General features: G+C 36.1%; 2 protein-coding genes across 4 annotated transcripts in view; both read right to left on the bottom strand.

Moving 5' to 3' along the window:
* Positions 1 to 26,200, bottom strand: part of LOC126750738 (N-acylneuraminate-9-phosphatase) — a 97,634-nt gene that overhangs the window by 50,603 nt on the left and 20,831 nt on the right. For all 3 annotated transcript variants that reach the window (XM_050460451.1, XM_050460454.1, XM_050460452.1), the window contains exon 2: positions 3,220 to 3,394. In XM_050460451.1, the coding sequence (XP_050316408.1) occupies positions 3,220 to 3,394 (175 nt within the window). The remainder of the gene's footprint in view (positions 1 to 3,219; positions 3,395 to 26,200) is intronic.
* On the bottom strand, positions 8,765 to 25,630 carry LOC126750735 (neurochondrin homolog). Its single transcript, XM_050460445.1, has 2 exons — positions 24,488 to 25,630; positions 8,765 to 10,213 (listed from the first exon to the last, which is right to left on the bottom strand). Exons 1-2 carry the CDS (start codon positions 25,344 to 25,346, stop codon positions 8,868 to 8,870), a joined length of 2,205 nt encoding a protein of 734 aa, XP_050316402.1. The 5' UTR covers positions 25,347 to 25,630; the 3' UTR covers positions 8,765 to 8,867.

Here is a 26,200-nt window from a genome sequence, read left to right as displayed (position 1 = left end):
CGTCATAATACTGTACGAAAGGTGCATTATCCTAACGTAAACAACGAGCGCAGTTGCAAAATACCTTTCTTGAGAGAATATTTCTGAGCGAAATTTATAGCGTTGCCGTTCTGTGTGGAAACTTGGCGATTTAAAGAATCGAAATATAAAATATTAATAATTATTATTACTGATTAGTGTACATACAGTACAAAATGGTTTTGGTTATTAAACGAATTTCACTCTTTCTTATGCTTTATAATAAAGAATGCAATTCAGTTTCTGCTAATTATAATAATTTATTATATTTCTTTATTTTCTTCTGTTAAAATTGAGTAATCACTGGCAACATGGAATACCAACCGATACCGATCCTAGTGTATTCAATGTTCTAAAAGAGAGAACAGAGATAAAACAGTACGTAGGCGCATGTAGTCAAATTTTACGAATCAAATGTATAAATTCTTAAAAAAATGCTTAAAACATTTATTTAATGAAATGATTAAATATCGCTTAGAATATTACTTTATGACTCTTTCCACATAAAATTTTGCGATTTAAACATGCATGTCATGTGACAATTCAAGCAACACCGGCACACGGACTATTTGCGGTACATCAAAGATTCTAATAGATCTCTGAACTGAACTATATCTTGCCTGTGATGGGTGAATCGAAATCCTGCATGGCAAATTACCCCCACAATGCTATTCTCGGACTGGTGTTTGCGCAGTAGCGTAGAACGTAACGGCGCGTAGCGTAGAACGTAAACGAGCGCCAAACATGCGGACGGAAAGCCTGTAACAGCGAGCCGCGAGGCACAAAATATTAACCCAGGGGAAATAATAATAACCCAGGAAATCCGTAGGTTAATATTTTGTGCCGCGAGGGTAATAGAGAAACGAGGGAAGGACAGAGACAGACCATGAGACGCATGCGAGAGGGGGAAATCAGTTGGTTCCCGTAGATCGAATTCAACGCGATGCATGGAGCAAGCATAGAAGAAATCTCTCCTCCATTTAGTCTTCTTGAGTGCCATTTTGGTCATATTATTGACCTTGATTTGGTCATTCAAAGGAATGATTTAATTTTAAGATTTTCAAATTTAATATTTTGTTTTAATGAAAGTGAGAAAGTAATGTCAAAATAACTGCTGACTGATTCTTCCTCTCTAAGTGTTATTTATTCCAGTTTTACACGTAGGCCTTCTTCATATGTTTCCATCTATTTCGGTGTTGTGCTTCCCTCATCTAGTTTTATATCGTCTGTCCAGCGCATTGGCGGTCGTCTGGCCACAGGACATGCAAAATTCTATTTAAGCTCTACTGTGTTCTCAACAACGATTCTAACCTGGGTTACACGTCTGTTGTGTTCATTTTGCCTTCAATCGAATAGGGATTGTCCAAGCATTTGTCTTTATCCATCGCACGCTGTGCTATTTTGAATGTTTCTAGCGACTTGTTCGTGATGGTCCACGTTTGGGCGTTTGGGTGCCGTATGTCATTACTGATAAGACATATTGGTTATATAGTCCACTTCTTACATGTATTAGGATTTTTGTATTTTCAGTGTGTCCTTCAGTTTTCCAAAGGTGGTCCAAGCCTCTTTTTCTTTCAAGGTCTTTTTCTTTCTATGTCTTGAGGTTAATTTTCTCTTTCCAGTGATAGATAGATGCACCCAAATTGCTCCGAAAGTAAGCGAGATACAGAAAAATGTTTAAGACCGAAGTTGTTCAGGACAGAAGCGGACATATATCTGTAATGGTCATTTTGACCTTGAGGTCATTTTCAAGGTCAGAGTTTTTTTCAATGGGAACTCCTATTTTTATAGCGGATTCGAAAACGGTGGGAAATTTTCATTTAATTATATTAAGTTCAAGTGATTCCATTCACTCCGAAACAACGCCGTAGTTAGGTCTATCCGTTGTGGTGGGTGACTAGCGTGAGTCATGTAGCGAATGTCATTTCTGGCAAACTCTCAATTATTGAAGTGTTACCCAACATGAAAGCCAGTCAATGAACCAAAATGAACTTGATAATTTACCTTAAATTCAAGATGGTTAAGGTTATTTAAAGATTTCTGCGTTAACCACCTTTAATTTAAACAGAAATATTAATAAGTAGCATTTTGTAATTTGACGTTGACTAACCTCAAGGCTTCGATAACAAATATTGAAAAATAATTTGTAACTTAAAATTTCCTGCTCTTCTATCTATATGATGCCGGTCTCTTAATCTTATCTTATAACTATCCTTTACAAGAATCTTAAATTTATGTATCCATCTCCTTTGTGCCTCCCGGCTCAGTAAGACTTTCTATGCCTTTCTTTAACAAAGATTTTTCAATAATTGTTCCCTCTGCCTCACTGTGCAGTGAGGTTAAGGTTTCTCATTTTTGGGTACCCTAGACTGTTTTTCCCACCCACATAACTGGCTACTGGCGCGAATAGGTTAAGCTTATCATTGAGTCTGACTTCATACTTCATATATGTACAAACTAATAAAAAAACTTGACAGTGACAGATTGTCAGTTTTGACAATCCAATATTTTTGTCGACCAGCATTTTTTGGTTACAAGCGCTCACACAATAATTAACTTAATGAAATTTTGTAAAAGAACCTTCATATTAGTTAGTAGGACGTTCAGCATATAGTAAAAATACAATTTCGGACCAAGCATGACGTCTCACTCAATTCTTTAATCATTCATTTTTTCGTAAATTGGCAGAAATGATGTTTCTGGGTTTATTGGTCAAAGGGCTAAACTAAACTATTTTTTTGACAGAACTCAAGCTATCGAGATGAATTAAGTATTATTCGAAATGTTGATGAAGATTTCTTTAGTAGGTAGTTTTCTTTAGCTGTTTTACCACGTAAACCCTTTAACTCCAGCTCTGCTGTACAACGTTAGCTTAAATTAATGTTTCGAAAACAGAAATGTGATCAAAGACCAGCTGGGGGAAAGCTGGTCTTTGATCTTAACCCTTCACAATGATCTGGTCAGTAATTAAGTAAATTAAAAAATATATATGTTATAGATAGAAAATAACAAAGTGTGCACCAAATTTGTCGTTTTGTCGGTCGATTGTTTAATAGGCGCATGCCGATAAAATTGCCCCACAAAGTAGTGGCAGTTACCTTTTGATTTTTTTCAAAAAAAAAAAGAGATGAACTAACGGCTCATTTTCGTCGATTTTTAAAAGTCGGAAGTAACTTAATCACATAAAGGAAATCTACCTACCTGCATACTGTCGAAACTTCGATCCCAACGCCTGCCTCCACAAATAGCTCCTCCATTCCTCTAAAGTCATGCGCGTATTCTCCGGACATTTCCGGAAATTAAGCAAGAACTTCGTCGACATTTCTGAGGCGTCGTTTAACTGGACATTGAACCTGCTCGCTAGCTCTTGCGCAATCTAAAAACGGAAATGTATAACTATAAATTATATTTATTTTCAACTCAGTCCCTAAGAAACAAACTTATTTCGCTCAAAAGAGGTCATTAATACTATTTTTAAACGTACAGAAATTTGGAAACTTTTCAATTAGCGTGGGAGAACATATTTAACAGGCGTATTTCCCGAACATTGTATATTAAAAACCTACAATCATCAAATAATAGCAATAATTACATTAGAAGAATCTAAATTATGCTTAATTTAATAATGCAGCCCATTAGCCAAAAGGTTGGACAATGCGCAGCATTCATTTTAGCTTGTCAAAGTTGTCAGTTAAAGAATGGCCTTCAGTCCTGCAAGGTTGTGACAGACATAATAACTACTGCGCAAACTATTAGAGTGCATAAAGAAACTCAAAATTCAACAGTCTGTGCAGACAAACAGGAGAAGAAAATACAAAGTCTCGGCCTCAAAAGTCATATAATGAAGTTAACGATCAAAACGGTTACATGTTTCGCTTAAAGAATTAAGCATCATCAGACCTGAACGGTGGAAGTCCAATAAAACACACACACGTTACCCAAGAACTTCTTTTCTTTCCAAAGAAGACTATGACTTTTGAGACCAAGACTTTGTGTTTTTTTCGCCTTTTAAAAACCTATTGGGGTCATAGTAGGATTTTACGTCGTAAAATCCTAATATGGCAGCAGTGACGTCGATAATTGTACATAATGAGAATCACCTTAGTCCTCCGTACATTTACAGTTTTAAGATTGGCCATCTATTGGACGCTTTAATCCATGTAGATACTATCCAATATTTCCTTAAATGAATAAATTGCCATCTCGTGATAATGAAAACTGACAAGAAAAAGTGTCGGATTTGTAAATATGTATTAAAAAAAACTCATTTACTATACATGTGCAATAGCATTATTCACAACAATTTGTCGTCGCTCATAAAGTTTAAAGGTTCTGGCAATTTGTTGAATCGATGACGATCGAAAAGAACACAAAAACGAAAAATCCGCTTTTTGGTTTCTTCAAGGCAAACCAACCATAAACCCAATGAAAAACGAAAACTCTGTGCCTTCAATGTTGGAAGAAAAATACAGCATCTACCAATTTTGTTCCTTTTTCTTTCCGTCTTACGGAGAATCCAGATAAAAATCTCATTGAATCTTAATAACTATATTCGATCTGAAAAGACTGCTTAACTTATTAATTAACTTACTGCTTAACTTAATAGGGAGTTTTTTTTTCGATGATCATTTCCTAAGATTGAACGACTGACAATATCACTTACGCGCTTCCTTAACGTATAATTGTGCAGTATACGGTGAAAAAGAACCCACAGATAACACAAAGTCATCCCCACTCTTTGTGGGTTGACGAAAATAAAGAAAACACAAAGTGACGGTTTCACAACAAATAATCACAGCCTACACCTGTTTCGCTCTGGCTAGAGCATCATCAGGCATTTAAAAGCATACATAAATGAATTTATGTAGTGTGAAATAATATCATGTATGGCTTTTAAAGGCCTGATGATGCTCTAGCTAGAGCTAAAAATGATTGCCTGCGATTATATGTTGTGAGACCATCACTTTGTGTTTTCTTTGTTTTCGTCAACCCACAAAGAGTGGGGATGGTACCCCTAAATCCCTCGAATCATCTATTCATTTTTCATCTATCCAGAAGGTAGAATTATTAAAGTCATTAATTCAGAAGCTGAAGCAAGCAAAAACTCCTCGATCAGGGCAGAATCAATAAGTTTTGACCAGATGGAAGATAAGCTACGGAAGCCGAAAAGTTGCAACGGCTTAAGGAAAAAAGAAGCAGGCAAGAAACCCAAGAACAGAGAATCGAAGAATAGTTCCGCCAGGACTAGCTTCAGATCCGACCAATCCTCTTGTAACGAGCTGCTCCCAGGGACCTCACAGCCTTGACCAGCAGGCCACACTCGAGGAGTCGCCAGCTACTGAAGGGGCTGGCCCCCAGGACCCCTTCAAAAATGCAAGAAAGAGAGGCGAAAAGCTGAAACCATGGCTCCTGCTGCTGTCGGGGAACCAACCATTCAAGAGGCCCAGGTCAGGCCATTACGGCCTGTACAGACGCCCCTGGCAAATAAAAACAACTTAGAAAACCTCATCTGGGTGTCAGCATAAGAAATCTAGGCAAAAGGGCAAGCCTATACCCCAAAAGTATGACCCAATAGAGAAACAAAACAGTCATCCACAATGACCCGCCCAATTCCGGCTCCTATAGCAGGGCAGTCAACAGGGCAAAACCAAGATGTTTTAAGAGGAGGAGGACGCTCTTGAGCCTTAACCTCATTTGTGAGATAAGGCGGACTAAGGCAGAAACTTCGACCTTATAGAAACGAGCTCACATCGGAGGACCTTCAAAAGAGTGACTTCTGAGTTTCTATCAACCACTGACCGAGGGGGTGAGACCTTCACGGTGAGGTCATCCGATGGAGATGGTTTTCACTCAGGCCACTAGAGCGGCCACACTTAAAATATGTCAGGGAGATCCTTGCGATATAATACAAAACGGGGCATAAGCTGCTACCTCCACAGCTGGCAACATCTGTGAGCGAAAGGTTTAACTTCATGGTGAGTACGGAGGTTCTTGCTCGATTCGAGGAGGCTAGGTAGACATTCTTTGTCGAACTGATCACTGTTCGATTTTTTCCAGTGACCGTAGAACACCTCAGCCGAAACCTGCAAACCATCGGAAGGAAAGTTTTAGTTAAGTAAGTGAGCTATCCCTATACCCATGGCGTAGTTAAGGGTAAGTCAAATCAATCTCCAACATAGTCGAGATGCCACCGCCGAATTGGCAAGCATGACTGCTAAGATTAGAAAAATGTTTTTAATACAAGAACCTTAATTTTTAGGGAACAAATTAGAGAATACTGGCTTCAAAATCATAGCCGGTGTGAAAGGGGATCAGAGGTCTACAAAGTGTCTCTTAACATCCAGGGAGCTTCAACTGACACCTTTGCCATTAAGCTCCAAGGATGCTACGACTGTTCTGCTTGGGTACATGGTAAGCGCCACAAAATACAAGTTAATAATACGAAGTTAGTATCTTAAGACAACGCACAACTTCCCACTATGGAAGAATTGGAAAGGTTAATAAAATATAGTAGTGGTTTTCCAATAATCGCGGCGTGTGACGCTAACGCACATAGTAGTATAGGAGGAAGTATAGACACTAACGCGAGGGGTACGGCATTATTAAAATATGGAGTATCGCAAAACCTTAAGCTAGCAAACGTAAATGCGGAACCGACTTTTTATCGAATTAGACAAGAGGTTATCGACATAACGCTGGTAACACGATCATTTGTGGAAGAGAAAGAGACTGCTGGCGCAAATTTTGTGGAGAGATAGAATCTCTCTCAGGCACAGCTTATCTTCTGAAGCTACTGGGCTCTGACAGAAAAACTGAGATAGGGTAGTGGAAGAAAGAAACTGAACTATGGATCTCAAAAAAGAGAACATTGAGGTTCTTCCCAAAAATCACTATCCTAGAGAAGGCAATGTTCAAACTGTTCAAAGAAAAAAGTGAATGAAAGGCGAGGAACCAGAGCCATAGCTTGGGCAGTGGGTCAGTTTAATCCATATAATTCTGCGGGGTAGGGTGGAGCGATAATCGAGAAATTTTAAATACTTAAAATACCTGCCATAAGTTACTTCAAGAGTCCTCTATATTTTTAGGTCACACAGTACTCCTTTCTGGATTGGCTCAAAGCACTTGTCAAAGTATTTGCAACATCTTTGAAATCAATGGATATAATCTAGAGTGGAAGTAGGATGTGACGAAGTCGTGGTGAATACGAGAAAAAAATGGTTCAATTTCTTAAGCAGAATTAAAATTAGGACGCCCTTTACAAAGATTTGTCTGCCACCTTCACGCTAATAAATTACCTTTAAGGGATCTTTTTCAAGAGGTTGACGGTCAAACTAGAGTCCAAGAGCTTTTGCAGAAACTACAGGCAATCAAATACAGCCCTGCGAAAATATGCCAGTCCTAAACTACAACATTATTAACTGTGAGTTACGGGAAATAGATTTCCTTGACTTAAGTGCCGATCAGAAATATCTATTCGAAATTTGTGTTCCAATTTCTACAGGAGAGTGCTCCGTGGATTTATTGAACGAAGCCTGGAAAGGTAATGCCTGTTTTGCTCATCCGGAAAATATATTGATATATATGAAAGTGCAACTTTTGACCTTTTATTATTCTACAAATTAATTTTGACGCAGATGACTATATTGCTCAGATTGATTGGCAAAAAATAACTTATCCTCTATTGCTTCAAATTTTGGATGTGGATGATTTAAAAAATATTATTTCCGGTTCCCCTAAAAAAACCTTCGACATCGCTGCATTTCCCTGTCACATCCAACCAGTTGAGATGTGTAAAACTTATGATAGAAGCTTGTTTATCAGTTGTTGGGTCACAAAAAGAGAACTCAGCGCTAGTCCAGAAGTGCAGAGATGCATTGGAAAGACTGGCCGCACGCAAGAAAGTGAGATTAAGGTGGGCCCCAGGACACTAGGATGTAGAAGGCGATGAACGGATTGACGAACCAGGTTTTAATAGTCAACAAGGTCCCATTGACCCTGAGTCGTGTCTCGATCTCAGTCAATAATAAGTTTTCCAGGAACTTACAGTAGTAATTGGGCCTGGGAAAAATCACAGAAGAATTGGAGGACAGAAGGATGTAGACAGGCTAAGGAGATTATAGCAAATCATGAAGCCTCTAAAGTAAGGCGACTGCTAACAAAGAGCCGACAGAGGATCAAAAACTAACAGGGCAAGGACCGAAATCTAGATATTTACACCTTGGTATGAAGAGAAAGTCTGCCCTGTCTGAATTGCGGTACAGGGGAAGAAACTTAATACGACATATTACGAATTTGCCTAAGAAGAACAATTTTTGGAGCAACGAGACTCCAACAAGATCTTAAAGATCTGGACTGGGGTAACGTGCAAGCCTTTATTAAGACAGACCGCGTGGTAAGTGCTCAGAGGCAAGTTTCTTTCGTGGGTGCTGAAATTGTTTGTAAAACTTTGAACTAGATATTCTTTGAATTGAAGATTGATGCGCAAGCTAAACCAAGAACGTATGCGTAGATTTCTCTGTGAGCGAGATGGAGCCAAATATCTGCGATGGTAAGAAAAAGACAGATTGAGTGTAATACGATACTACACTACTAACAAATGCGGTCACTGGATTGCGAAATATACCATCTAGTATGCAATTCTAGTTTCATATATTTAAGATAAGTTTCTTCACCAAAAATCTACTTATAAGTTTACGTAGATCAAGAACATTCATATTGGTTAAAATCAAAAAGACATACCAGGAAACATATTTAACAAACGTGTTTATTCAACACTGTATATAAAAAGCCTTAACTATCATCTTAAATGCCGAAATTATAATTAAAAAAAAAACAATTCAAAATCTAAATTAATCCCCAAACAATTTCTTTCCCAGTTCCATCAGTCGGTGGTTTCTGCACACCCTTAAAGCTTCAGCCTTCTTGAGAACATCAATAACGCTCTCGTTCGCGTCCACCAGATGGCACAGCAAATCCTCGAAAGCCGACTTAACGTTGGGAGGTAAAGTGCCGATTTTCACTTTCCTAAGGAGTTGTATGATGCCCTCCGCCCAACCAGACTCTACGATAAAATCGCTTATCCAGGGGATCTGCGATAATATCCCCGCTAACGTTTGCATGCCTAAGAACCACAATTCTGTCATTTCAAGCCAGTGTTCTTTGTAGTTCATTGCTACGACCAGTTCAGTCGGATCGTTTGACTCATCCACAATATAGGCGTCCCATAAGAATCGTATCGTGCCTTGCACAAAGCGACATATCGAAAAATCGTTCTTTTTCACTTTCGCTGACAGTTGTTTCAGCAACAGGAGGCCAAGCACGGCGAGGTTACCATGCAAAACCAAATTTTCTGGAGCGTCTTTCAACTCTGGCAACGTATCGAATATAAACTTCAATAAGTTGTTAAAAACCTGACTGGATTCCACGTATTTACTTTCCAACACGGTTAAGTTCATCAAAACGTTACAAATACTGATCATAGCCAGCCGGGCGTCCTTAATATCTTCAAGGATTTCTGGAGTGAGTTCTGGTTTGGGTTGGGTAAGAGCCTTAAGTCTCTCAGACCTGGGTACTGGAGGCCTTTTGTAGTTCACTATAGTCCAATAGAACTCCAGAGCTTCCACTAAGACGGCATCGCTGCCCACTTTAAGCATAGTTGAGCGAGATTCGTCTTCTACAGCCAAATGACATAGCGCAGGCAAAAGGACTCTTAAAAGATCCATTTGACCTATTGGATCCTGCACTTCCAAAGGTGTTCCAGCCTTTTCAGCCATCCGTTTAGCTTTGTAAGCGTGGAAACTGTCGAAAGCCATTTGTAGCATGAAGGGGAGCAACTGGTACACCTGCTGTCGCATAGCGGTGGTTTCTTGGGCTAACCATGCTGATAACACCCTGATCGTGGCGCAAACAAATAGTTTGTCTTCGCCTTGCGGTTTGTTTTTATCTTGAGTCACTTTTAGGAGTAAGTTGATTACAGCAGTAAAGGCTCCCTTTAAGGCAGTGTAAATATTTTGCCTTTCTTTCTGGTCCAAGTCGATAGTATCCTGTGCCATAAAGTTTAACGCTAATTCTAGTATGATGTAGCATGCTGTGATGAGGTTTTGGTTACCCTGAGTACCTTTGAGGGATTTGCCGTCCAGTTGCATGCGGACTTCGATGGCGGCCAGTTGGATCAGGAGTAGGAAAATTTGTTTACCTGAAAAAAGAGAAATGTTTGTTAATATGATGCTTTGAATATAAATATAAAGTTGTTATATCCTAGATTTCCCTAACTTGAATCATTATTTTATTTACATGTAGCCTATATATACCTCTTATAAAATAGTACCAAGATCTTACATATTAATAATTGGCTTAACATATATTAGCCACAGTTTAACTACTCGCTCGACTGTGGTTTCCTAAATGTAAGCCAAGGTTTGCAAGATTTAGAGAATTGTAGCTAAATTGGTTTCCTCAATAGAAAAGCAATGTGGTTCTCTGGATATATGAATTTGCTTGAAAATCATCGGGCTAGGAATATTCAAGAAGGAAACTGAAATATTTATAGCACAACAAAGTTAGTCAACTGAAAATTTAGCTACTTTTGCTTAAAGGTAGACCACCAATATGATAGGCAGAGTCTCCTATGAATGTCTCTGTGGGCTATGTTATTCTATGGTGTTGTAGGAGAAGTTTTTGATAGTTAAAAACTTTTCTTTTGTTAAAACTTAGATATTTACCAAACAACAAAATTAATTGAAAGTAACCAAAGACCATTGTGATTTGTCAGGAGTTTCTGCTCATCTGCTCTTACAGGTCACTGTAAACTGGTTTACTGCAGAGAAAAGTTGTCACAATGAAACTTTTTTAAGAGGAATTTTGATGACAGAAACAAGATGTTTACTGGCTCTTTTTCCAAATAACTAGGTATCACATTAAATAAATCTCAATTTAAATGAATTGCATTATTTCCCAACCCAATCCACTCATCTGTCCAGTGGCTAATTTGTATGCTAAGAATCTATCAACATACAATGTATGAGACTCAAAAAAAAACAGGCATTGGTTCAAAAAGTCCTCAAATATTTTCTGGATCATTTGAGAACATGATCAGGATTTGAAAAGAAAAATTTCACATGATATGTCATGTGAATTACAAGCTGAATTAAATTAAATGTATTGGATCAGATTTAATAAAGTGAATTATTTTTGCATTAAAGGAATCCTTGAAAAACTCTAACTAAAACTTTTTGAGCTATCAGATTCTACATCAGAAGCTTAATGAAACTTTTTATTTAGAAATATAGTAAGTAATTCATCTGTCTTTAAAATCTGGACAGAGACTGCATTGACAACTAGAGCAGCATCTAAAGACATATTAATTAACTATCAGTCAGTTATCTTAATATCCTGGTTTATGATTTGGACATGTAGGCTTTGACAGGCTTCAAGCATTTATATTATAAGATCAACTATTATAAATCAAATTAATTGTGTTTGCTACAGAAGTATTTTGAACATATTGATTTCTCAAAAACCTTTGACAGAGTCAATTCCCTAGATATTCCTTTCTAAATTGACTTCACTGATGCTTGACAGGAGGAATGTTAAATGGTTTTTCCAATTATTCTTTTTAAAGCAAGAAAATAATTATTGCTAACTGAGAGGAACAATAAAACACAATATCAATATGAATACAGAAAGATGCTAAGTAAACGGAGGATAGCAAAGTACTGCAGTACCAAAGGTCTTAATTATTTACCTAAGTTGCATCACAACCTGGCTTACTTACCCTGTAGGGGTATATCTGAACAGGGAATACCCATACAGATAGATATGGTGGGGTAGAAGAATAGTCTGGCGCCATGTTCAACTAGTACTACTTTAAATAAATTATTTAAAATTTGCCTTTATAGGGAACAATAATTAATAAAAAATGAGAAATTAAAATCAAGAGAAAGTGTCCACTAATCCAATTTAAAACATCATATCAGAAATGGAGGCAGACAATTTGAACATTAGTTGCGACCTAATTAAAGTTTTATTTCATTTATTTTGACTGTACAATTATTAACTTAGCTTGGAATGCATTTTTTTATATATACATTATATATATTATTTTTAAGAGTACATTTGACTATGTACTTAAAAAAATACACCTGTATTGAACCAATAATGTAGCAAGTATCTTACTATCTTGAAACTTAGATTAGACACACCAACTTTTGAAATCACTTGCCAAAGGGTGAAGTAATTTTCTTTTCCAGGACAGTTAGTTAAAGTTGGGAAATGATGGTCAAAAAATACAATTTTCAACACAAGTTCAACAATCTGATAATTTTTAAAAAATGTGAACGATTGTGTTTAAATTTAGTTTTGTAATTTATCAAAACGTTATTCAGGATTACATTAAAATAAATTGTAAAGAAATTCAAAAATTTGTAACCACAGTACTAAAAAGATCAACAGGGGATGTCAGTTTTTTTGGTTTTCTATGAATGCCTATAATTTTAAAAATACTCAAGATAGTTTTTAAAATTTTTATTTTTTGAATCCTTGAGCACATGATCTATTGTCCGTTTTCGGCTTATTGTTGATTTTTGACACCCTGCATAATACCCACATATTGTATAGAAAAGTACCTCTGTCCGTAATTTTTTATGTAATAATAACAACCCAATATCAAAAACAAAATTATTCAATTGATGAAAACAAAGAAAAGGCTACATGTGTTTCTCTCTAGCTAGAGCATCATCAAGCCTTTAAAAGCCATAAAAAAACTTGTTCGTCAAGAGTTATTGATGTTCATCAAATTTGTGTATGGCTACAACAATTTTGTCACAAACACAAATACAGTTTTTATTAATTTTGTGTGTTGGTCTCTTTTTGAGAATAATGGATGCCATTTTTGTATTTGAAAATTTTTTAATATTAATAATAATAATAATAAGCCTTTATTTCCAACAGGCAACTTGCTCAATAACAGGAAACAGTTGCAAAACAATGAAAAATATAGTTAAAAAAAACACACACAAACAAACCTAAAAGAATGAAAAGAAATGAAAAAAAGTAAAGTAAAGTCACAATCTCAAAAGTTATCCAAAAAATTAGAATAAATAACTATTAATATGATATAAAAACCCAATTATAAAAGTTTAACAAGATAATCACATATTCAACAAAATTAAATTAAATTAACTGCAATATACCTACTAACTATAACTTAAACACATGGATCTTAATCCGCCAAGATATCGACAATCACATGAACCGGAGAGAAATTTATATCGCACATGTGACAGATCTGATTAAATATAGCGCATATATTGTATATAGTGGCGATTTCAACAGGATGTTAGTATGAGGCCTTGACAGAAAGAATGTTAGGGGATGTCTAGCATTAAGCCTAGGCACCATGAAACGTACACCAGAAAGAAGTACAGAGATTTTACAGAGAAGATCATTCTTCTGAGATGTAATGGATGTAGATTGAAGTGTTCCAATAGTTGCCGATATCAAACCCTCTTACCGGATATATGGCATCCGGCCTGAAGGCCAAAAACTTAGCAAATCTACGCTGAACAGATTCAAGGAAACCAACATGATTCTGATAGAGCGGGTTCCATATAATGCAGCCAAACTCCAGTTTTGATCTCACAAAGCAACAGAAAAGCAGTCTTAATGTAGATTCCAAAGTAAAACTCTGAGAACTTCTAATTATGAACCCAAGCCTTCTCAGGGCTGACTTGACATGTTGTTGAAGTGTGGAACGAATGTAAATTCAGAGTCAAAGGTGATACCAAGATCAGTAATTTGCTCTAATCTACTCAAAATAGTATCATTAATAAAATAGTTAAAATTTAAGGGTGTTTTTGATCTAGAGTAACTGACCACACTACATTTAGCTGCATTCAAGCCTAACCTGTTAACAGCGCACCATACCTCCAATGTATTTAGACAGTTCTGAAGAAAAACACAATCCTCCAAACCATATACATTTAAATACAGCTTCAAATCATCGGCAAAAGCCAGCCTATGACAAGTGAGTGACTCAATCAAGTCATTTATAAAAAAACTAAACAGGAGCGGACCCAGGTTCGAGACCTGGGGCACACTCGACGTTACGTTAAAAAGTTTCGATTTAAAGCCCTCATATTCAACATATTGAGATCTACCAATCAAGTAGGAATGAAATAAATTAAATAATCTCCCTGAAAAACCATACTGAGTTAATTTATGCAGCAAAATATAGTGATCTATCCGATCAAAGGCTTTTTGGAAGTCAGTATAAATAACATTGACTTGAGTATTAACATCAATTGATTCACAGATGTGGCTAGACAGACGGGATAAGTTAGTAACACAAGATCGCCCGCTAAAAAATCCATGCTGGTCTAAAGAGATGAGTTCTTTTGCGTGACTAAATAGTGACTGATTCAGGATAATTTCGAAAATTTTTGAGAAGTTACAGAGTAATGAGATTGGCCTGTAGTTCACGATTTGATCAGAGTCCCCAGCATTTAAAATAGGTATTATTTTAGCAGTCTTCCAAATTTCAGGAATTTGTTCTGTTGACAGTATTAAGTTGAAAATGTAGGTCAGCGGATCAGCCAGGACACCAATGCCATCTTTAACCAAGAAGCTAGGTACACCGTCTACACCAGATGTTAACTTATTTTTGAGTTTTTTACTAGCCAAAATAATCTGGGAAGCATCAACATTGGAAATGTCAAAGTGAGGCACATTATCAGACGTTGACAAATGGTTAATGACATTTGATTGTATAAATGAATAGCCTAGATAACACAGCGAGAGATTACCTAACCTCACATTTGAGTGTTTGTTTTGGTTTTTCGTCCGATGAAAATTTAAATTTTTCTCAGTGGATATTATTTCAATTGATGTAATTTATGGCACTTTCAGTGGCCGTAGTGTTGTTAAATGTGGATATATAGTTAGTTTTTTTTGAGTGAGCTTCCAAAGTTTTCAATCTCTTTGTAAACAATCCTAACCTCTTGTGGTGCATGCTTTGTAGTCATGTCAGGTAAATGTGCTGATTGCGATATCTCTTGCACTTTTAAGGATCCACCAAAAAATCCAGGTGATATCTTCGGATACCCTTGTGATTGGTGCAAAATTATTCGGTGCAAGAAGTGTTCAAACATAGGATCCAGTGAAGTTCGTGCTATATCAGCTCAGAGTAGGTCCATTCCATACATTTGCAAGGAGTGTGCCCCCAAAATCAAAAACTTATTTGAGATCGGTACCAGAGTGACTCTACTGGAGGAACAAATTCAGGAGGTTCAAGCAGTGACCAGGGTTGTTCCGGATCTCATGGCCTCATTAAAATGTCTTGGAGATGATATTAAATCCATCAAACATTGCTTCCATACTTCATTTGCAGAGCTTAAAACAGAAATGACTTCTGTTAAAATATCACTTGAACAGCACAAACCACCATCTTCTGAATCATCAGATATGGATACCTTACTTACTGAGATAAATGACCGGGCTGAGAGGGCCAGCAATATTATTGTTCATAATGTGTGTGAATCTAATTCAAACATAATTCGTGACAGGATTGAGGAAGACAAAAGGAAAGTGGCGGAGATGTTGGTATCGATCAAAGAAGAGGGAGCAGCTGGGGACATTGTTAAAGTTGTTCGACTGGGGAAACAAGTGGATAACAGGACCCGTCCACTAAAAGTAATATTCTCCAATAACAAGATCGCTAAGGATGTCTTGAAGGCTGCGAACATATCTTCTGGGCATGCATTCAAAGTTAAAAGTGACCTTACCCCCCTACAACGAAAGTGCTCGGCTAAGATTTTTGATGAGCTTAACAAGCGCAAAAGCGATGGCGAAGAAAACTTAACAATCAGATACAGAAACAATATGCCTTATATCACAACTAACAGACATGCTCAGAATCATCGAAAAAACTCGAAGTAGCCCCATTACAAGTTTTTTGTTTTAATGTAGGTGGCTTACGTACTAAACTTCAGGAATTACATAATAATATTATATGTTCTAACTATGATATCTTAATATTTGTTGAGAGTTGGCTCTCTGATGATTTTTCGGATGCTGAATTGGCTGTGAAATCTTTCAATCTGTTTCGCTGTGATAGATCGTCTCTTACAAGCAATAAGCGCAGAGGTGGAGGTGTATTAATTTACATTAGAGACTTTATAAATGCCAAAAAACTTAGATTACAGTACAATTCAGTTGAGCAGTTGTTTTTAGCTTGTAATGTGGGCGGGAGTAGTTTTGTAATTGGAGGGGTGTATATCCCACCTGGGTCCAATACGGATTCTTATGAGGGACATTGTCAGTCAGTTGATATTCTCAGGCAACAATTTTCAAACTCTGACTTTATTATTTTTGGTGATTTTAATGTTCCGGATGCTCTTTGGGAAAATGATGAGTTTGGAACTGTTGTTAGATGCCCACCTAACTCATGTGGATTAATACTTGGGGAGTTTTATTCTTACCTTAACTTTTTTCAAAGGAATTTTGTGCCAAATGATAGAAATGCCTTTCTTGATCTCACTTTTACAAATAGGAATGATCTAGTGGTGAGTGAAGCTGTTGACTGTGTTTTTGATAAATCTGTCTATCATAAGCCTTATCATTTTGAATTAACTTTTAACAATGGTAAAGAAAAAACTTTAAATTTTGTACAGTTCTTCTATGACTTTAGAAATGCAAATTATTTGGGTGTTAATAGTTATTTGTGTGGAGTTGATTGGGACCATGTTTTGAATGTAATTAATATTGATGATGCGGTTTCAGAGTTCTATCATATATTGAATATGGCTATAGCTTTGTTTGTGCCTCTTAAGAGATTCAAAACCTCGTCTTTTCCCAGTTGGTTTTCAGGGGAGTTAAAGTACTTGATCCAGCAAAAGAAAATTTCACATAAAAAATATCAGTCTAGTCATACTGTTGCAGACTACGAAGTCTTTTCAGATCTTAGAGCTAGGTGCAAAACTCTAACGGAGACTTGTTACCAGAACTTTATTTCAAATTTGGACCAGTTACTTTATACAAACCCCAAAAGTTTTTGGTATAAGTTTAATAACAGGAGAGCAACGAATAGGCTTCCTGATTTGATGACCTATAATGATGGGGAGTTTGCAGGTTGTGAACAAATTGCAGAGGGGTTTGCCAGGTTTTTTTCTACTGTCTATAATGGAAATAATAATGTCTTACCTTCTCGGCAGGCTGGTGTAAACATGACTATTCCAAATCCTAAATTATCTATTGGATTAATATTTGATAAGATCTTTCGATTACCCCTTAAACTTAGTGCTGGCCCTGATGGTATACCCAATTATTTTTTGAGAAAATGTGTATGTGCCCTCTCTTATCCCCTCTTTATTTTATTCAGTAGGTCTTTAGACTTGACAGTTTTTCCATCCGAGTGGAAACTCAGTTTTATTACGCCTATATTTAAATGTGGTGCTGCTAATGAAATGATCAATTACAGGAGTGTGTGTGTACAGTCTGCCATCCCAAAACTTCTAGACAGTCTTATTTATGACCAAATTAATTTTTATTGCAAAGAACTTCTGTTAAATGAACAGCATGGCTTCAGTCGTGGCAAGTCTACTATTACAAACTTGTTGCTGTATCAGGGTGCTCTGTTAAGTGCTTTGGAGAGGGGTGAACAGGTGGATGTAATATATACAGACTTTTCCAAGGCATTTGACAGTGTCAACCATAGCTTATTATTAGAAAAATTGAGACTTTTTGGTTTTTCAGATGGTTTGGTGGCCTGGTTTGCGAGTTTTCTTTCTGACAGATTTCAGCAGGTACAAATTGGGGATGCTAGGTCGCATCTTATCAGTGTGACCTCTGGGGTTCCACAGGGTGGTCATTGTTCTCCCCTGTTGTTCAATATTTTCATTAATGATATTTTGGTTTGTTTTAAAAATAGTAATTTTTTGTTATTTGCCGATGATTTAAAGTTTTATAAGGTGATCAGTTCAGAACAAGACATGGTTCTCTTGCAAGATGATCTGAATAGATTGTGTGAATGGTGTGTTGGTAACAGTTTGGCTCTGAATGTGGGTAAATGCAGTTACATTAGTTTCTACAAAAGAAACAAACGGGTAACTTCCTCCTATACTATTGATAATGTTAATCTTAGGTACACTGAAGTAGTAAAGGACCTTGGTATCTTTTTTGATGAACAATTGAATTTTAATACCCATGTAAATACTATTATAACTAAAGCATCTAAGGTCCTTGGTTTTGTCCTGCGCAATTGTAGGGATCTGTCGGTTGAAACTTGCAGAAGGTTTTCTATATTTGTCCGTAAATTTGCTCAGATGGAAGAAGAAATAAACTATCTTAAAAATAAGATTGTTACTTTGGAGAATAGTAAATCCCAGGACATTCCCAATTCAGTTTGTTATGAGGTCCAACAGCGTTTGGAAAGAGCAAATAATCTTATGATTTACAATGTTCCAGAATCTACATCGACTAATTTGAACGATCGTATATTACACGACAAAAATCTGGTTCAAGAGGTATTCCAGAAGCTAGGTCTGCAGCAAGAAGTTGCAACCATAAGTCGTGTACTTAGGGTAGGTAAAGTTTCTAATCGCACTAGACCGGTTAAACTGATATGCACTGCTACTACTGTTAAGACGGCCCTTAAATGTAAGGGTAAGCTTCGTGGGATGCCATACAAACTGTCTAATGACCAGACTAAGATGGAACAGGATGCATATAAGGAATCTAAGAAGTCTTTATTAGATAGAAAATCTGCTGGTGAGGAAAACCTGATTATTCAGTATCGTAGAGGTGTTCCAGTGGTTGTAGAGTCCAAACAAAAAAACTTGCTTCAACCCCATTAACTGTGTTTTACCAAAATGTTGGAGGTCTTCGTACGAAGATTCAACCATTACTCAGTAGTATTATGTCCTGTTCTTATGATATAATTATATTGGTGGAGAGCAATTTGAATGACAGTATTGTAGATGCTGAACTGACGTGCAAGGGTTTCAGGGTCTTCAGATGTGACAGAAGCTGTCGAACTAGCAGTAAGTTGAGTGGAGGTGGTATTCTGATATTTGTCAGTGATAGTATACAATCACAGTGCATTTCTATTCAAGAGAACCGTATTGAGCAAATTCTGATTCTATGCCAGTGTAATGGGACTAAGTTCATTATTGGTGGTGTTTATATACCTCCACAATCACCTCGGGATACTTATATCTGCCATTGTCAAACCATGGAGTGTGTTACTACTCAATATGCCAACCTAAATGTATATCTGTTTGGAGATTACAACCTACCAAGGGCTGCATGGGGCAATGATGAGCATGGTCTCCTGGTTCAATGCCCAAGAGGTGACCCAGCTTTAGATGTTGCACAAAGATTTGGTTATTTAAAATTTTATCAATGTAACTTGATTCCTAATGATAGAAATGTATTTTTAGATTTGGTTTTTTCTAATGTTAAGGATTTAAATGTTCTTAAAGCTTCTGACCCTCTTTTCGAAGCTAATTTTCATCATATTGGATATGAGTGTCATTTGGATATTTCAACAGCAAATAACTCAATTTCTTCAAATCTAGCTTATGAAGAATTTTTTTATGATTTCCGAAGCGGTAACTACAATGAGCTTAATATCTTTCTCTCCTCAATTAATTGGAACGAGTGTTTATCTCATAGTGATCTTAACTTATCAATCAGCGTTTTTTATGAATATCTCTCTATGGGGATTGCATATTTTATTCCTTTAAAGAAATATAGAACTTCCTCATTTCCTAAGTGATTCTCCCCTGAACTTAGAAAGTTAACTAGGAACAAAAGGAGTGCTCATTCATTATATATGAGAGATAATACAGACGAAAAGTATATAAAATTTTCTCGCCTTAGGTCTGAATGCAAACGTATGTCTGATTTGTGCTTCCGACAATATATTGAAGGGATAGATTCTGGCTTACAGAATGACCCTAAATCATTTTGGAAGTATATCAATGATAAGAGGTCCAATTATACCCTTCCCAATACGCTCTTTTATGGTGACAAGCAAGCGTCCAGTGGTTTGGATATTGCAAACATGTTTAAAGAATTTTTCCAAACTGTTTATTCTCCTGGTATTGATAATAATCAGCTGCAAAATGCTCCCGCTAATGGTTTAAATTTAAACATTACTAAGATCTTAACATATGATATATTTGAAGGTATTAGCTCACTCCCTAACAAGATTACTGCAGGCCCAGATGGGATTCCGAATTTTCTCTTGAGGAAGTGTGTATGTACTCTTGCCATTCCTTTATCTTTGTTATTTAATGCTTCCTTACAAACATCCACATTTCCAATTGCCTGGAGGGAAAGTTTTATTGTGCCGTTGTTTAAAGCTGGCCGTCGGGATGTCATAGATAATTATAGAAGTATTTGCATTCAATCTTCAATACCTAAACTTTTTGATAGCCTCATAGCTAATCAACTTTCTTGGTTATGCAAAGGCTTAATATCAGATTCACAGCATGGGTTTTGCAAGAATAAGTCTACTGCCACTAACTTGATCTGTTACCAATCTGATCTTATGAGTAAATTAGAGGATCATAAACAAATTGATTCTATATACACCGATTTTAGTAAGGCGTTTGATCGTATTGATCATCAAATTCTTCTGTCAAAACTGATCTCCGTAGGGTTTCATGTTGATTTTGTGAGTTGGATTAAGAATTCTTTAACTGGCCGTATTCAAAGGGTCAGGGTAGGTGGACATTTTTCTGATCCTATCAGCGTAACATCAGGTCTCCCTCAGGGAGGGCATACATCACCCTTATTATTTAATTTATTTATTAATGATATAGTTAACTGTTTCCTGTATAGTCAGTGTTTGATGTTTGCAGACGACTTAAAATTTTGGAGGGTGGTTGGTAGTATTGTGGATCAAGATTTACTACAAGCAGATATGGATCGCCTAAATAATTGGTGTGAACAAAACAATCTTCATTTAAATGCTAGGAAATGTTGTGTTATTAGTTTCACTCGCAGGATCAACCGGTTTCAATCCAACTACTTCATTAATAATGAGCCACTGAATTATGTTGCATCTATTAGGGATTTAGGAGTTATTTTTGATGAGAAACTCACATTTATTATATCATATTAATTCAATTTCTATAAAAGCATCAAAATTGCTAGGGTTTGTTATGAGAAACTGTTCATATTTCTCAGTCTCTTCAACAAGAAGGGTTTATTGCTCCCTAGTAAGAACTATATTGGAGTACTGCTCTGTAGTTTGGTCTCCATACCACCAGATTCATATCGATGCTTTAGAAAGAGTTCAACATAAATTCCTGAGATATTGTGCTCATAGAACTTTAACTGTCATTGAGAACCATGACTATTCTTATATTGAAAGTCAATTATCTATTCCGACACTGTCGCAACGCCGTAATATTTCTGGTGCTAGTTTTATATATAAGATCGTTAATAGGCTTATTGATTGCCCTGATCTGTTGGGTCGCATACGATTTAATGTTCCTCATCACGGGTTGCGCCATAATGTAACCTTTAACATTCCAATCCACAGAACATCCTATGGAATTAACAATCCTATGGATAGGTATATGAATTTGTTAAACAATTCGAATATTGATGTGTTTAACATAAGTTCCTTAATGCATCTAAAGAGGTCACTTACTTCATAATTGTGCATAAAGTTTTGTATAGTTGGATCAATGGATCTTTGCGTTCACGTCACTAAACTATCATTCAACTCAACACAATTGTTTCTCATCCGCTCTCTTTCTAATTTAGACAAATCAAATGAGAAAGAGCACAGAACGTAAGTCTTCAAAATACTCGACCTACTGTCGGAGCGACAGCTATGAGTTAGACAAGGACAAACATCCGATCGCATGTCTATGATAAACTTTCAACATCATTGGCTCCCCGTCGGGTTTTAAAATCGAATATTTCCTTCCGGGAGGGTGCCCGTTTTCACAAAAATGTACTAAATATAATACATTTATTATATAGAAGTATACTGGTATAATATATGTTTTATGTTTAGATGTTAAAAAAATAACTTGTTTTCTTCTAATGAACAAAGGAAACCACGGCTTGTAAATAAAACAAGTTCTAATTTAGAATTTGCTGTAATAGCACCTCATGTTTAGTACATTTTGTGGAAAGTTCTTTGAACATCTTAGATCTTCGTCTGCAACCACAAGCAACCATGTTTGTTTATGTTCTCGACTTTGCTTTGCCTTGCCAAAGAGTTTTAGAGAAATTTGATTTGTTTTGTTTTCTTATTTACTGTTTATCGTTGTGTTTTGCGTTTCGTTGAAGCTCTATTGAAATAGTTTTTTGCCAAACCTTTTTCTGTTTTATAAACAGTTCTTTCATAAAGACACAAGTTCTTTACATTTTCATCTTTATGAAAATGTACTGGATATGTGGAAAAAATCATCAGAACAGTGAAACTAGCTCGGAAGATAGTGACAGTGATTATTCATAACTGAATTTTCTATCTTAAACTTATTGATATTTTTTTGTTCAATGAGAAAAAAACTTGTTTTGAAAAAAATGTTTTGGTGTAATAATATTTGGGTTACGGTATAATATACGGGTTGCTCAAAAACCTATTATTTTTTTTAAGTTTCAAAATTAAATGCCGCCGCCACTGATGCTGGTTTGACAACTGTTTGATTCATATAAACATCGACCTTGAACACGTGATGACGTAAACGCAAAGATCCATTGATCCAACTATATTTACATTCTTGCATATAAATTATTAAGGTTGTTTCTAGTATATGTAGTATAGGTGTTTTTTACTTTAGTATTAATTTTTTAAGTAGGTTTAGATTATGAAAGTTGTTTATGTAAATATTATTGCTTTGTAAAATTTACAGTTAATGGGGTTTTCCCGTATTATGAATAAATAAATAAATAAATAAATAAATAAAATAAATAAATATCACTTGTTGTCTCTTTGTTGGAGTATGGATCAATAATTTGGTCTCCTCTGTACATGAATAATTGTATGGCACTGGAGAGGGTTCAAAATAAATTTCTACGATTCTGCCTTTATAAACTTCGCATTCCAGTTCCTAATGACCATTGTTATGATGAAGCAATGAACTTGCTGAATATGCGGAGTTTACTTAAGAGACGCACTGAGAATGATTTGGTGTTTATTTATAAACTTTTGAATGGCCTTGTGATTTGTCCCGAACTACTTAATAGGATTTCATTTAATATTCCATACCGTAATCTGAGGGCAAATCGATTGTTTTCTTTGCCTTATCATCGTACCAACTATGCTATGCACTCGCCTGTCGAAAGGACCTTGAGACTGGTAAACTCTACTGGAATTGAAGTTTTAGGAATTTCCTTATTGCATTTTAGGAGCCTTATTAAGAGTTTGTAGGATTTTGTTTTTTGAAATAATTTTGCTCCATGATTAATGATTTGAAATACATTTGATCATTGTCACTGATAATAATATATTTTGTTTTTTCTTAGCTAATTTTGCATTGTTAATTGTTCTGATTTTGAGAGAATATTGTTACTACTTGTAAAACGGTTTAATTATCCTTGGTATTAAGATTAAGTCTGATAATTATTGTTAATTAGTAATTAGTGGTTAGGTAGTATAGCTTTTATTTCTTTTTTAAGAATATATATATTTTTTGTAATGGGGTTGATCCCATGTATAAATAAATAAATGCCTCACCAAAGAACAGTGCAATAAGGCGTCTAAGAGAATGGAATTTATTTTGAAAGAATGGAGAATTGTACATTTTAAAGTCCTTGAAAGCCTTTTCTTTCCTATAAATGTTCTTAATCAATTCTCGAGAATAATAATTTGGAAATCTTCTTTTATGTTGCTGCTTAAGAGGAATGTGTGTGGCAAATATGCCATTCAATATATCATATAGGGCTCCACATGCATCATTAACTTTACAGGATAAATACACAGTAGACCAGCCAGCTTCAAGGATCGAGTCATAAAGGAGATGGAAGTTGCCCTTTCTAAAGTTAAAAGAATGAGATAAGTTTTTATTAAGCTGAAAATTATAGACATGTTGGCTTGAGACAGTAAAATCAATTTCCAGTGCAGGGTGATGCAAATCCTCCAAGACAAAAGGCACGTCAATACGCGAAACAGTACAGGTGAAGTTAGATAAAACAAGATCCAATAGTCTGTTATTATAGTTTAGGATGTGATTACACTGAACAAGATTAAAAGTGTTAGCAAAATTATTCACAGCAATAGACTTTTGACTAACATGATTACCTTTAGGTGAGTTAATAGAGAAATCAGACACGTTAAAATTGCCCACTATTATTACATTATGGTTTAGCTTTGATATTAAAAGTGTAAACTGATCCAGAAATTGCTTGAAAATTACAGATGTGATAGATGGTGGGATGTACAAAACAATTTTAATGCAATTAATATGCTCAGCATCATGCCAGAAACTAAATTAAAATAATAACTTACCTTTAACTTCATCATTATTAAAAATCCACTCGATCCCCAGCAGATCCACCATACTCGAAGCCAAAATCAAAGCAGGATTCCTCTGGGCTGGCCCCACTTTACTTTGCAAAATGTCAGTCAACCCCTTATAAATACTTTGGGGCCAAGTTTCACTGGCTGCACTCTCACTCACAACTTTCCTGGGACAGTTAAATATTATGGCATTCAAAGACTCGGCCAGCTCAAACTTCCTCTTATCTTGGTCAGTTTCAAAATCCAACGCGATTTTGTTTACTAAAGCGTGAAAGGCTTTGGGATTTTTAGGGTCCCATGAAAGAGCCCCCTTTTTGGCCACCAGTAGCCCCATAATGTTCAGTGCTTCGTCTGATTGAAAACTTGCACTGGCATAGATATTACTTAATATTTCAATAGCATTGGCCTCTATTAAAGTTTTTTGGCCTGGGCCGTATAAGGCTATGCCCTTAAGGCAATTGTATGCCTCGCCTATGGCCATTAGATTGTCATCATTTTCACTGTCATCAGCTGATTTGACTATATCAAGAAAAACGGGGATTAAGTCAAGCATTTCCTTCTTGGTGGCCAACTGTTCCTCAGCACAAAAGACAGTTAAAATACTTAAGGCAAGAGACTTGTAAACTGATGGGGGGCAATCAATGGGTACATCATTGGTTAATAACAGTCTACGTAAGAAATCAAAGCCGATTGCTTCAAAAATAGCTACCCTGGCAGCAGGAGTCGCATGTTTTCCCTTCACCAACTTGGTCACCATAAACAAGGCAGCAAATTTTTCATTATCCCCCGGTGAGTTTTTTAATAAATTACAGCACTTTTTAACAGCGTCGGACACCTCCCCCGCCATGATCGTTAAGTTCAACTATTTCGAAAGGCGTTCTTCAACTGTGGAACATCGAAAAGGCACTGAAACAATCCGCGCGGGGCCACGTTAAAATTATATTTAGTACGCCGCACTCTGTTTAGGTTTTCTATATTTGGCAATTTCTCTGTTGGCGGTCGCCTCGGCGTATCGTCTTACGTATTTTTAGATCGCTGATGTTGTTGATGTTGACGCTGGATTTGGTGGAATTTGTGTTTTCGTTTTGCCATCGTTTTCCAGGCACTGTTTACGTAAGAAAGTTTTCTTCTTGTTTTGAGGTTAGACTGGTTGACGTATACTGTCAGATGGTATGACGTAGGGATGGACACGACATCGATATTTTAAAACTATATACAGGGCGTTGCAAAATTCGGTGCAAATATTTTAAGAGCGTATTGTTGGGGTTGAAATAAGACTTTTTTTCCTATAAATATGTGTCCTGAAATTTAAGTCCTAATTGTTTTGGTTTCTCTTGACATTTTCCGTCCCAAAAATGGTGTAATCCCAATTTTAGGAAAGGATTCAGGGGGGCTTACCCTTTTTATAGCCTATATCTTTTGTTTCCAATAAGAAATTTGAAAAAGAACACCATCTAATTCGACACCATGAAAAAATCTAAAATTTTAATTTTTTGCATTTTTGGATAAAATTAATTTGACATGAGAAAAAATAAAACAGTCACAGCCAACTTTGTTTTTTCTAATTTAATAGATTAATCAGGTATAATAATGCTTCCCTATCGTTTATCAGAAGATTTTCTCGAAAACGCTTTATTATATAGAAAAAATGCAAGGGACAATAATTTTATATTTTTTCATGGCTAAATAAAAAAAGTCTTA

The sequence above is a fragment of the Anthonomus grandis genome, chromosome 2 (genome assembly GCF_022605725.1).
Source record: "Anthonomus grandis grandis chromosome 2, icAntGran1.3, whole genome shotgun sequence".
Taxonomy (NCBI): Eukaryota; Metazoa; Arthropoda; class Insecta; order Coleoptera; family Curculionidae; genus Anthonomus; species Anthonomus grandis.
Note: the sequence above shows the minus strand (reverse complement) of the source record. Positions and strands in the feature narration are given on the sequence as shown.